Raw genomic sequence first — 14100 nt, 5'->3', positions numbered from 1 at the left:
AAATTCGCTGCGGCTTTTCCTACATTACAACAGCGACTACACTTCAAAAAGTACTTCATTGGCTGTAAAGTGCTTCGGAACATCCTGATGATGTGAAAGGCACTGTATAAATGCAAGTTCATTCTTTCAGTTCCGCACTGCTGCTAGTGCCTGGAAGTCCTTGCTATCGTTTGATGATCGGAATTGTGCACAGTGCTCCAGGTGTGGCTGTACCAATGCCTGATGCCTGTACAGACTCATTCCTGCCTCCTGGCACTAGTGCTCCATCCCTTTGATTTCTTGTGTTTTTTTTTAAGAATACCAACAGGACTGCGATAAGGAGAACTTTTACCAAAGCTATCGTACAAAGCAAGTCTCTGTCAAAAACACAGACTGAGGAGCTGGTCATATTCCTAATGGATAACCACACTGAGGTCTTCAAGGTACACTTTTTAATTCAGTAAAGAATATTAGTGGATTTTCTCACTCTCTTTCCTCCATGGTGTCTGTAAATGCTACTAGGTGCTATGGAACATGTGGGATGATTCTCCCTCTGGGAAGCAGGTAAACACTGCTCACTGTCTCGGTTGAGGTCAGGAGCTGCCTGTGGGGAACGGTGACTGTGTCCTGTGCTGTGACAGCCTAGAAATTCAAATAGATTTTTCTGAAAATGGAGCAATTATATAGAAGTTGCAACAGGCCATTCAGCCCACCCAGTCCGTGTTGGTGTCCGCACCGGCACGAGCACCAAAGTGACATAGTCTGTCACTGTGCTCGTGGTGCAGTTATCCCTCCTCGTCCTCCTCGACCTCTCTGCAGCATTTGATTCCATCGACCACCTCCAACGTCTCTCCTCTGTTGTCCAGCTCAGTTACACCCTTACCTCTCCAATCGTAGCCAGAGCTTCTCCAGCATTGGCTTCCCTTCCCGCTCTGCACCATTGCCTCTGGAGCTCCCCCCAGGATCTAGCCTTGTCCGTGTCTAGATGCTGCCCCTCATCCGCAGACAGGGTCAGCTTCCACAAGTAGGCTGACAACACTCAGCTCTACCTCTCCACCACCTCTCTCAAACCTTCCACTGCCTCTGTGTTGTCAGACTGCTTGTCTGAACCCAGTCTTGGATGAGCCACAATTGCCCCAGTTAATCATTGGGAAAACTGAAGCCATCCATCTTCGGCCCCCAATGCAAACGTCGTGCTCTTGCCACCGATTTCATCCCCCTCCCCAGGCACTGCCTCAGGCTGATCCAGACTGTTTTCAACCTCGACGTCCTATTCAACCCCGAGCTGAGCTTCCGACCCCATATCTTCTCCATCCACAAGACCGTCACCGTAACATCGACTGTCTCTACCTCTGCCTCAGCGCATCTGCTGCTGAAACCCTCATCCACGCCTTTATCGCTTCCAGACTTGACTATTCCAGCTTTCTCTGGGCTGGCCCTCCCATAAGCTTCAGCTCATCCAAAACTGTGCTGCCCGAATTGCATCCCACACCAAATGCTGTTCACCCATCACTCCTGTCCTCACTGACTAACTTTGGTTCCCGGTACCCCACTGCCTCCAATTTAAAATTCTCATACTTGTTCAAATCCTCTTGTGGCTTTGACCCTCCCTATCTCTGTAACCCCCTCCAGCCCTCGAACTCCATCAGAGCTTTCTGTTCCTCTGATTCTGGCCTCCTTCCCTTCGCCCCACCATTGGCGGCCGTGCCTTTAGCCACGTGGGTTGTACACTCTGGAATTTCCTCCCTAAACCCTTCTGCCTCTCCACCTCCCTCCCCTCCTTTAAGACCCTCATTAAAACCCACCTCCTTGGTCACCCTGTATAAATGTGAGTAGTTGTCCTCCGCATAAGCAGCAGCCCTAATCCCTTGTGTCCGCTCTGTTCCCATATTCAGCAAATGCTATCCAAGTTGCAACACAGCAGTGTTTATGCATTTCTTTTAATAAAATATAATTGTTTTCAGCACAAAGTGGTGATGCAACAGTATTGATTGGTTTACAAACCTAGTAGAAAACTGATGCTAATAATTTCACCCCTTAAGTTCACTTTGCTTTTTCGCTCGTTGGGATATATATCGAGAAGCGAGTGGTTTGTCGACCATTTATAACAGGTTGAATTGTGTTATAAAATGTGCATCTTAGCACAGTACTGAAAACATCATGAATTTTCAAAGTTAACAGTTCACTGTCTCTACTATCAATAAGGTCATGTACAGCAATTTAATATTTTTTTTCCCTGTTTCAACCAAATAGATCCCTGGCTGTCTGCTTCAGATGGTCAGGAAGAAGCTTCTTTCCCTTCAGGAAGGAGGGGATCCCAACGCTGCTGCAGGTACCTTGGGCACATCCTATTACTGAGATTCATTAGTGTGTTATATGGATATTTGTGCAGAATAACCCAGTATCCGATGGGGTCCCAAATTCCGTGGCGTGCCAGTAATGCAAAGTCAAAGTTAGCACAGTTGAAAAGCTGCTGAAGCTTGTTTTCTCTTTCTGTTTGTAGGCTGACCTCATTGTCGATAGGATGCCCAATAAAATAGTGTTAAAATTGAATGCATTACCTGTAATACTGGACTTTGAATTCTTATTGCTATCAATTGTTTCTATCTGTGTGCCCCATTTGAGCCTACCTTTAACTGGAATGTGAAATGTGCATTTATGTTACACCTTTCACTTCCTCTGGATTTCCCAAAGTGCTTCACAGTCAATTAATTACTTTTGTTAAGTGCAATTACTTTTGCTGTGGAGGCAAATGCAGCAGCCGATGTGTTCATAGCAAGGGCCCACGAACTGCAAATGTAATGAATGATCAGTTAATTGGTGTTGGTTGAAGGAGGAATGTTGGCCAGGACACTGGGAAAACTCCCTGCTCTTCATTGAATAATGCCTTGGGACCTTTTAAGTCCCTTTGAACAGGCAGACGGACCCACAGTTTCATGTCTCATCTGAAAGATGGTGCCTCTGACAATGCAGCATCCCCTCAGCATGACTGCCAGCTTAGATTACGAGCTGAGGTCCAGGAAAATCTGATAAAGATAAAATGTCATGGCCATCTGTTGGCAAACATTAATGTTTCAAACTAAACGTCATAACATTAAGAAGAGGATTGTGTTTGTGTTTAAACTCATTTTTACATTTATATATGTGCTATAAAATGCCGAGTGTGACTTGAAATTGCCCTTTTCAAGGTGCTATTGGCTAAAACTGTTAAATGCATAAAGAAGACATGAAAGTCAAAGGTTGATAATCGCGGCTGGTATCTTTGGTGATATTTAGGAATTGATTGCCTCCTTATCGCCCTTCTTACAACAGGTATTTTCCATAATTAAGTGAAGATTACCAAAAACGAATGCAGTATTCCAAAAGTATTAGCAATTGGGAGTTAAATTACTCTGAAAAGATTTGAAACAGGTATAAATCAGCAGAAATTTCCTTGTGGAAGAAATGAGCATCAGAACTGATGCTGCAACAAACTTCTGTATAGTTTTGAAAGGTTGACGTGCTTATAAAATGGTTGGTCACTCTCCACTTTTCTCTCCACCCTTTTGAAAACTTTTTCAAAACTCATCATCTCAACCAAACTTTGTCATCTCTCCTAAGTTTTGTACCAAGTATCCTTTTTATTTCTTTTATCTATCCCCCACTCTGCAAGAGGTGCCTTGGGACATTTTCTATATTACGGTGCTAGATAAATGCAAGTTGCAGATGTTTGTGGACGAGAAGTGGACAATCGGCAACCCACAGCGACATGCTGCAAGTTGTCTGCAGTGCCACCCAGTGCCTAGGATCAGGTACTGCAACAATGACTTTAATTGTAGTTTAAAGTCACTACAGCAATTATTGCTAAATAGTTGAGCAAAGAACTTTTGTTTGTGATTTTCTACCAAATGATTTTGAAGTTGAGATGAGCACTAAATCTAGGCTGACACTCCTATGCAGTACTGCGTGTTGGAGGTGCCATCTATTTGAAGAGACGTTACAGTAAGATCGTGTCTGTTATGACGTGGTACGAATAGAACATAGGAACAGGAGTAAGCCATTCGGCCCCTCGAGCCTGTTCCACCACTCAGTTAGATCATGGCTGATCTGTACCACAACTCCATTTACCCGCCTTGGTCCCGTATCCCTTAATACCCTTACCTAACAAAAAAATCTATCAATCTCAGTTTTGAAATTTACGATTGACTGAGCCTCAACAGCTTTTTGGGGAGAGTTTTCCAGATTTCCACAGCCCTTTGTATAAAGAAGTGCTTCTTGACATCACCCCTGAACGGCCTAGCTCTAATTTTATGATTATGCCCCCTTGTTCAGGACTCACCCACCAGAGGAAATAGTTTCTCTCTGCCCTATCCTCTCCAATGTTGGCCAGCATTCCTCCCTCAACCATCATTACCAAAAAACAGGTTAAGCAATCATTCATCTCATTTTCTGCAATCTTGTGTGCAGATTGGCTGTTGCGTTTGCCTACATAACATGACCATATTTCAAAAGTAATTCGTGAGAATGTGATCAGGTGGTATATTAATGCAAGTTTGTTTGCAATCATTCTCACTGGGTTATTTGCTAGGTAATGCATCCGCCCCGATAAATAATTTTTACTTTTATTGCTTGCTTTGTGGCAGGCTTTACATTCTGTCAGCATGTGACGCAGAAGGAGTTCGAGGAGCAGAAATGTCAGGCAACCATAGACCAACTTCAACAGTTAAGCCAGTACATCAGTCAAAACTCCAACATATCTGTAAAGGAGAGAAACGGACTGCTTCGAGAGTTCCAGAAACATCATCCTTTAGTGTTTCTTTAGCACTTCTCAAATGTTATTTAAGGGGGAGAATATCAGTAAGAAATTTGCTGCACTTTTCGAGAAACTACTTGTAGCATTTTGAGTGATTGCAAGAATTTAGTGGCATTGACCGTAGAATTGTAAAAATGACAGCACAGGAGCGGACCATTTGGCACCTGTGACAGTGATAAGTTTATTTCTGTACTAAAATCTTGGCTAATGGTTTTCTCCATTTGATTCTGATTTAATTTATTTTGCACTAAATGAGATTCATCAGATAGACTTTGTTGTAAAGTTTCCTTTATGCTACTGATTAAGTTGTGACCTAAGTTTTTCTGTTGGAGCAAATTGAGCTCCCTTTTGTTTACCTAAGTTGACCTATCGGGCCAATGTTTGAGTTTGCGCTACCAGTGGGGAGCCTTGTCCACTGGCTGTGATGATCATGGGCAACGACATGATTTGCTGATAGGTGCAATCAGCTGGTGAGGCTCCCTACCAGCAGTGTGAACTCATAATTGTCCCCCCTTGTCGAACGAATCTCCTGAGAGCACAGGAATGTGAAAGGCATGAGACATTTCAGTAAAATATGAAACAAATCTTTCTAATGATCCAACAATCATCGGTGGGTTCTGGATGGAGCAGGCTGAATGGGCAGTATGGTCCTTGCTCGCTCTGGATTTTATGTGAATTATTTCTCATTTAAATTGTGCATACTATGAAATTCTAGTAGAGTTGGAGGTGCTCTTTGGAGGTTGGCTCAATGGGAGGGTAAGGTGCTGACACTGGGAGGAAAAAGCAGAAGTGTGTCCCATTCCTCAGCCTCAGCTTTATCTGGATCGCTAACATGCACTAAAAATATAAATTTAGGAAATAGTGAGAGAAAATGATAAATGACAGAGGATAAGATTAATTGTGGAAATGTCATTTGTTTCTTATATTTAACATTCAAACTGGAAAAACACTGGAATAAAGCAGATTTTCTACCAAGTAATAAATCCATTCAGAAATTTGTATTTTTGCTTCAGATATTTTTTGAATGATGTTTGCTGCTTGGCTTTAGTTAAAGCCTTTTGTCCATGAAATTGCTGAATTATGCAGATTTTAAAAAGGCAGAAAATTGTATTGGCTTGATGTCGCTCATTTTCTTTTTGTTTCCCATATTCTGTTTTTTTTCTCCATTTGTCTCATGGTTTCCCTCACTGCCCCTCTATTTTCATTATTTCGTTGCTCCTCCCCTCATAGAGGTTTTTTTTTCTCTCTCTTTCTTCCCCCCACCCCCACTTTCTTTTTCCTTCACTTCCTATGTGCTTGAGGTGAGGTGTGGCGGGTTTTGTATACAAGGAGACAGATCAGAGACACTTGGAAAGTTGAGAACTGAAAAGACTTGCCACTTTTCTCTCTGGGACTGACATTTTTACACTTCTAATGGTTTCTTTGGGCTTGATGTGTTGGTGGCTTTGGGATCCACATTTGCCCCGATCCCATCATTTCCCCTGTTGCAGCACAAGTAGGGGGCTGGACTCCTGCAGTAATTTACTGCTGGAAGCAAGGCTGAACAACAAGTAAGAGCTGATTACCACAAGGAACCCTAGGGATTGCCTTGCAGACCATGTAGTGTCTGCAGATCTTGCTTTGAAAATCTGTATTTTACAGCAAGGGTGCAAGTGTCATCCACCTTATTCCAAACAAGTATCTTGGTAAATTAGTTATCTACAAATGTAGAAACCTGGGACCTCATATTCTAGGTTGACAGTGGAGTCCAGTACCGATCTGCCTGTTCTTGTGTGTGAAAGATCCCATGGCATGATTTGAAGATCAAGGAATTCTCCCGGTGTCCTGGTCAATATTCCTCCCTCAACCAACACCACTAAAAACAGATTAGCTAGTCGTTCATCTTATTGCTGTGTGTCGTGTGCAAAATGGCTGCTGTTTTCTCCCTGTATAGCAACAGTAATGACAGTGAAAGTAATTTATTGGACATGAAGTGCTTTGGGGGGACACCCTGAGAGATGTAATAAGGTGCTATATAAACACAGGTTCTTTCTTTCAGGGTGCAGCGAAAGATCCCTGACAAACTGTCTGTGGAACTGGATCGTTGGGGGAAGGAGAATTTATCTCCAAGGCATTGACATCACCCAACTTCACTTATAAACACACAATAGCTATTCAGGCTGCCATATTCAAAATTTTTACCTGATGTGACATTTTGTGGCACAATTATGGTTTTCTTTTGACAATGATGTCACGTCGGTAATGTTTTTTCTACTGCAATTACTTTAGGTTTGCAAACTGTTCCAAATTCATGCCTGACAATATGCCTTTACGTCCTCTTGTCTGAGTCAGGAGGTTGTGGGTTCATGCCTCTCTCCAGGACCTGAGCAAATAAACCAGGCTGCCACTTCAGTGCAGCACTGAGGGAGTGCTGCATTGCCAGAAATGCCACCTGTTGGATGATGCATTAAAAACAAGGCCCCCCTGTCTGCCTGCTTAAGTGGTTAAAGATCCCATGGCATTGGTTGAAGGAGGGTAGGAAGTGCTCTGTCCCTCAACCACGAGTATTAAAGATTGTTCTTTCATCTTGTTGGTAATAGTGGGATCTGGCTGTGCGCAAAATAGCTGTTATGTTGGGCTTAGGAACACTTTCCTTCAAGAGCAATTCACTGTAGATGAGGCTCTTTGAGAAAAGTAATTCGATGCAAATTAGATACATTTCTTTCAGAAAATAACAATTTTGGGGTACAGTATATGTGTCATGACGTGGTAAGTGTAGCAGGCTTGGGAGGAATAGGTGACTTTGGACCTCTGGTTCCTTTTGCTCTCCAGCACTGGGTCATGTCTGGGTCTGTTGTAGACTAATTGATAGAGATTGATTGCTATGATTAGTCAACAACTCCATTATCGTTGTACCATGCGACTACCAGGATGGTGGAAGGCGAATTAGATGGACTGTAGTCTTTTTTTTCAATTCCTATGTAATGAAGAGCATAGTTGAATGATACAGCATAGAAGGAGGCCATTCACCTCATCGTGCCCGTGCCGGCTCTTTGAAAGAGCTGTCCACTCAGTCCTACACCCCTGTTCTTTCCTCATAGCCCTGCAAATCTTTCCTCTTCAGATAGTTATCAGAAGTGCCTGAAGGGGAACTTGAACCCTGTGCCCAAGTAGCTACTTTAAAGAAAGATTAAAGTTAAAATAAGGTCCCTTAAAAGGCAGGACTCTATTTTCAATGTACATTGTGGGGGGAAAGGGAGCCCATTCCAGCTGTGACCCCGCCCCTCCAGCTGTGGACACGCCCCCTCAACCTGTGGCCACGCCCATTGAGGGCAAGGCGGAAGCGGAAGTGAGGTAGCCTCGCGGAGGATGGGGAGTGTTGTGATGGCGCAAGGCCGGCTCCTCCCGCCGCTGTGAGTTCGCCGAGGCCTGACTGAGCCGTGGGGCGGCGGGCCAGCGACACCGGCCGGGACCCGCGCACCTTCTCACCGCCGCTGTTCGAGAATCAAAAAGGAAGGCGGGGGAAAAAAAAAACCCTCAGGTGACAGCCTGTCAGTCTTTAACCGGCGGCAAATAAAGGCCGGGCCTAGGGTGCCCGGCCCCGGGGAGGGCTAGAGAGAGAGACCGGGGATAGAGAGAGGCCCCGGGGGGCTACAGAGAGACCGGGGATAGAGAGAGAGAGGCCCCGGGAACTGGCGAAGGGAGGGGGCGGGGTGAGTGCGAAAGACCCGAGACTGGGACGAAGAGGGAGACACGGTGTGTAACCTGGGACATTCAGTGAGCCAGGGTCTGGGTCATATTGAGACTGGGTGTGAGCCAGAGTCTGAGTCACAGAGAGGGACCTGGAACTGGGGTCTGAGATTGGGGATCAGAGTGAGATTGGGGATCTGAGAGTGGGACCAGGGACTGGGATCAGCGATTGGGGATCTGAGGGTGGGACAGGGACTGGGATCAGAGATTGGGGATCTGAGAGTGGGACCAGGGACTGGGATCAGAGATTGGGGATCTGAGAGTGGGACAGGGACTGGGATCAGAGATTGGGGATCTGAGGGTGGGACAGGGACTGGGATCAGAGATTGGGGATCTGAGAGTGGGATCAGAGATTGGGGATCTGAGGGTGGGACCAGGGACTGGGATCAGAGATTGGGGATCTGAGAGTGGGACCAGGGACTGGGATCAGAGATTGGGGATCTGAGAGTGGGACAGGGACTGGGATCAGAGATTGGGGATCTGAGGGTGGGATCAGAGATTGGGGATCTGAGGGTGGGACAGGGACTGGGATCAGAGATTGGGGATCTGAGGGTGGGACAGGGACTGGGATCAGCGATTGGGGATCTGAGAGTGGGACCAGGGACTGGGATCAGAGATTGGGGATCTGAGGGTGGAACCAGGGACTGGGATCAGAGATTGGGGATCTGAGGGTGGGACAGGGACTGGGATCAGCGATTGGGGATCTGAGAGTGGGACCAGGGACTGGGATCAGCGATTGGGGATCTGAGGGTGGGACCAGGGACTGGGATCAGAGTTTGGGGAATCTGAGAGTGGGACCAGGGACTGGGATCAGAGATTGGGGAATCTGAGAGTGGGACCAGGGACTGGGATCAGAGATTGGGGAATCTGAGTGGGACCAGGGACTGGGATCAGAGATTGGGGATCTGAGAGTGGGACCAGGGACTGGGATCAGAGATTGGGGATCTGAGAGTGGGACCAGGGACTGGGATCAGAGATTGGGGATCTGAGAGTGGGACCAGGGACTGGGATCAGAGATTGGGGATCTGAGAGTGGGACCAGGGACTGGGATCAGAGATTGGGGATCTGAGAGTGGGACCAGGGACTGGGATCAGAGATTGGGGATCTGAGAGTGGGACCAGGGACTGGGATCAGAGATTGGGGATCTGAGAGTGGGACCAGGGACTGGGATCAGAGATCGGGGTCTGAGTGGCACCTGAAACTGGGAACAGATAGTGGGGACTGGAATTAGAGACCAAAGATCGGGGTGTGTGGGTGAGACCTGGGTCCGGTTCAGAGATGAGAGATTTGGGATTGTGACTTGGGACTGGGATCAAAGATCAAAGTCTTGGGTCTGGGATTGGGAGTAGATAAAGATTGGGGTCTGGGATTTGTGATGAAGCTTAAAACCAGACAGGGACTTGAAGATCAGGGAGTCGTCACGGACGCAAGTAGAGATCCATCATCTGAGCAGACATGGCTTTGTTTAAAAAGGTTCTGTATTTATACCTGGGATAGGAGAAGGTTATGGACTTCTTTATTGTGAAGATGCCATTTGCTTGTATTGCAATATATTGTGACAGCAATTTGATTTGCATCATTGTGTTCATGTTTGACACTCAGTGGAAATAAAGACTGCTTCTTCAAGTGTTTAACAACTCTTTTTAGTTAGTTGAGTGATAATAAAAGCTCCAAATTGGCAGGTGATTAAATTCTAAATGGCATACATCAGCAAAAAAAATCATGATTCGTTACTTGAACAATTTAAACATGCATGGACCCATTTTGCCTTAGTGCTTTATTCCGCCTCAAATTAAAACCCTTGTCAAAGGGAATATAGCACTAATTCTTGATGAAAACATACATGAAAATACTGCTTAAAAACTACATGTATGTTTATGTCAAGATGTGGTGGTATACTGCCTTTAACTTCCTTTTTTGTGAATTAACGCCACAAAGTTTAATTGCTAAGTAATCAAAGGCTCAGGTCAGAGTATAATTGTTGTTAGGTCAGGGAATTTTGCAGTTGGAAGGTGCCTTGTCAGTTTTATGCTGCAGATCAGAAGCACCCAGCAATTTCCGGTTGTTTCGCACTTGTGTCAAAGTCTTGATGTCTATTTATTTTTTTAAAAGTTAAAAACGACTCTCCCGTGGCGTTGCTGGTGGTGAGTCGGAGGAAATGCTAATTTCCTGTCCTCACGACCGCACAAATGGTTTTCTTAACCCCGCCCTCCCCACATCAGATGGTGGATCTGGTTGCGGCACTTGCACTGATGTGAAAGATAATTTCAAAAACTAAAAATCTTGAATGTGTCAGTGATGTAAACAAAAAGGCTCTTTGCTGAAGCACTTAGAGTTAATTATATTTTATTATACATAATATATATGTGTGTGTGTGTGTGTGTAGGAGAATCATTTTAAGTGTATGGCTGGTTTCTCAGTGCCACCCAAACTTCTACGAGTTTTAAAAAAAAACTAATAGCTCTTATATTTGAATTAAAATAAAAAATTATTTTAAATTGCTAATGCACTTAACAGTTAATACTTTTCATTTGTATGGTAAAATGAGTTTTAAGTTTTTGTAAAGTATTCTTGTTTAATAGTTCATGGTGCTTTGAGCGGCTGTGTGGTGTCAAGGGGTTGAGCGTAGTGCATATTGGGTGGAGGGCACAAGGCACAAGGCTTGAGGCCAGCCATTGTACTACTGAGAAAAACAAATGTGGCCGTTTGGGTAGGTCAAAGCCCAAAATTGGATGATCACAAATGGGTGGGGGAGGCCCACAAACAGAAAAGGGGGTTCCCCAGTGCTCCATTTATTGGGTGGAAAAATCTGAAAATTGAGTTTTAAACACGTCACAAATGGACAAAAACACCTGCAAATCAGGTGAAGAAGCAAAATAGTGGGTGGAAGTGGGCAACTCGCTCCACAGTGCCACCTTGTAGCGTGAAGCCTGCCACTGCAGCATGACAGTCTTTTCCCCTTGTAGAAATGTTGACGTAGGGTTTTGCCATTATTAAATGTTGTCATAATAGCGTGACACAGGAAGTAAGCTTATGTGGTCAGGAAGTGCATACCATACGCAAGATTTTAATGCATTACTCGTCGGTCTCCCATAGTGTTGCACACAGAGTGGTGTCGGACCAAGTGTAGTCATCAGGTGAAGCAGGTTAGAGTCCGGGGGGATAATTGGACCAGGGCATGCCGGCATAAGTTCGTCCCCCTTTTAAATGTTCATACACTGTGTCCGTACTTTTGTATTTGCATTATAACTTCCTATATTCAGATTTATAACAGGAACTGCCTATGTAAAATTGTCACGCTGTAATTATACACTTCAGTCACTAGTAGCCCTACAGCGCCTCCAGTGGGAGGAAGGCATAATTACAGCGTGACAAGTTTACATAGGCAGTTGCATTATAAATGTAGACTTAGGACTTTATAATGGACAAATTTGACAGGAGTTGTGCACAGATGTAATTCAATTTTTTTAATGCGTGTGTATGTATAAAAACAGAAAATACTGGAATGACGCAGCGGGTCAGTCAGCATCTATGAAGATAACAGACCTTTAAGAACTAAAAAAAAGAGTGGGATAGGCAGATTAATATAAACAGTGAAACGGGAGGGGGAAATATATATTTAAAAAAAAGACAAATACAAAGAGGAATCATGTGGAATGATGGAACAGATCATATATTAGCGAAATAATGGCCAGAAGCATTTAGATATTAAAGAAACAAAGGGTGTGTAAGTAGCCAAGGAAGTGGGAGGCCTGGGGAAATGGGAGAGATGGAAAACCTGGGGGGTCAGGTCTGAGGATAAAGCAGGTTTGAAAAGAGGATGCTGCTAAAGTCTGAAATCAGTGCTCAGGCCAGAGGGCTGGTTGCAGGGTGCCTTAAGAATAAGATGAGATATTGTTCTTTAAGCTTACGTCGAGTTTTGTTGGTACAGTGTATGAGGCCAATGACAGAGGTCAGAGTGGGAATAGGAGGGGGAATCGAAGTGACAAGCAACAGGGAGTTTGGGGGTCATACTTGCACATAGAATGGAGGTGTTCAGTAAACCACTTGCCTAATCTGTAATTGGTTTCCCAAATGTAGAGGAGACCTCACTGTGAGCAGTGAGTACATTATACCAGGTTAGAGGAAGTGTGGAAATTGATGTCTCAAATGGAAGGAGTGTTTTGCTTTATATTTGCATGATAATGTATATTTTCCTATTGAACCATATATTTTTAAAAAAATTCATGGGGCACCTTATTTTCAAAAAACACTCCTGTCCACAGATTCACTGAACACATTAAATTACAGGTTTATTTTGAAGGTATTCAGTAGTTTTCTAATGTGCTGCAGTTTTAAAATGGAAGTATTGGTAGCGTGTTTTGTGTGGTTGAACAAATCTGTAGGCTAAAAGGCCTTTCTAACAGATATAAATAATCAAGTATATAAAAACAGAAAATGCTGGAAATACTCAGTAAGCCAGGCAGCATTGTGGAGAAAGAAACAGATTTAGCGTTTCAGGTTGAAGACCTTTTGTCAGAAGTGGAATAATCAAGTACTCCACATCACTCAATAGTTCCTGTGCTGCTGGGACTGTGGCGGTGTAATTCCTGGAGTGCAGTTGGCCGGTTGAATAGGCTGGGTTCTGAATTTCGGATTGATGACCTTCAGAGGTTGGAAGAAATCCCACAGAACTTTTAATCTCTTTGAACTTCGAGTTCTGATTGCCTGCCTCTCTCAAGAGTTTTTAAAAGGTTGAGCGGTGTGTGGAGGGAATAGGTCTCTCCTTTCATGCCATAGGTTTCTTTTAGTTGTCCTGTGTTTTATATTCAACTCTGCCTCCTTTTAAAGAAAGAAAGACTTGCTTTTATATCACACCTTTTTCACCTCTGCATCCCAAAGCGGTTCGCAGCCACTATAGTATTTTTGAAGCGTTGTCACTGTTGTAATGTTGGGAAACACGGCAGCCAATTTGCGCACAGCAAGCTCCCACAATATGCATGAGATTTAAAAAAAACAGATAATGTGTTGTAGTGACGTTGGTTGAGGAATAAATGTTGGGGAGAACTCCCCTGCTCTTCTTTAAATAGTTCCAAGGGATCTTTTACATCCACCTGAGAGGGCAGATGGGACCTCAGTTTAACGTTTTTTCTGAAAGACAGAAGCTCTGACAGTGTAGCACTCCCCAAGTACTGCACCGAAGTATCAGTGTGAATTATGGGCTCACATCTCTACACTTGACCCCACAAGCTTCTGACTTGGAGGCCAGTGTGCTACCACTGAGCCAAGGCAGACACATTGGCAGTGTCATTCGTTTGTGTCATGAGAGAATGACCTAGTTTGAAAGAATACCTTGCAGGTGTTGCACATTTTGTGCAGCAGTTCACACTGCCGGCCCTGCTTGTTTCAGAACCATTTCGCTTTTGTGCTTTGGGATGACGCTATGTTAGGGAGGCAGCCTGGGGATGAAGCGATATTGGGGAGCCAGCCTGGGGGTGAAGCGATATTGGGGAACCAGCCTGGGGGTGAAGCGATATTGGGGAACCAGTTTGGGAGTGAAGCGATATTGGGGAGCCAGTTTGGGGGGAAGCGATGTTGGGGAACCAGTTTGGGGGGAAGCG

At 44.6% G+C, this 14100-nt stretch overlaps 2 protein-coding genes across 3 annotated transcripts in view; both read left to right on the top strand.

Annotated features, from left to right (window-relative positions):
• depdc4 (DEP domain containing 4) overlaps positions 1–5770 on the top strand; it is a 34146-nt gene extending 28376 nt beyond the window's left edge. The window contains exons 7-9 of the mRNA XM_068000024.1: positions 297–422; positions 2233–2311; positions 4602–5770. Of these exons, the coding sequence (XP_067856125.1) occupies positions 297–422; positions 2233–2311; positions 4602–4780 (384 nt within the window). The 3' untranslated portion in view covers positions 4781–5770. The remainder of the gene's footprint in view (positions 1–296; positions 423–2232; positions 2312–4601) is intronic.
• Positions 5771–8108: 2338 nt separating this feature from the next.
• Positions 8109–14100, top strand: part of scyl2 (SCY1 like pseudokinase 2) — a 54787-nt gene continuing 48795 nt past the window's right edge. For both annotated transcript variants that reach the window (XM_067999265.1, XM_067999264.1), the window contains exon 1: positions 8109–8291. The gene's annotated coding sequence lies outside the window, so the exon portion shown is untranslated. The remainder of the gene's footprint in view (positions 8292–14100) is intronic.

The sequence above is a fragment of the Heptranchias perlo genome, chromosome 18 (assembly GCF_035084215.1).
Source record: "Heptranchias perlo isolate sHepPer1 chromosome 18, sHepPer1.hap1, whole genome shotgun sequence".
Taxonomy (NCBI): Eukaryota; Metazoa; Chordata; class Chondrichthyes; order Hexanchiformes; family Hexanchidae; genus Heptranchias; species Heptranchias perlo.
Note: the sequence above shows the minus strand (reverse complement) of the source record. Positions and strands in the feature narration are given on the sequence as shown.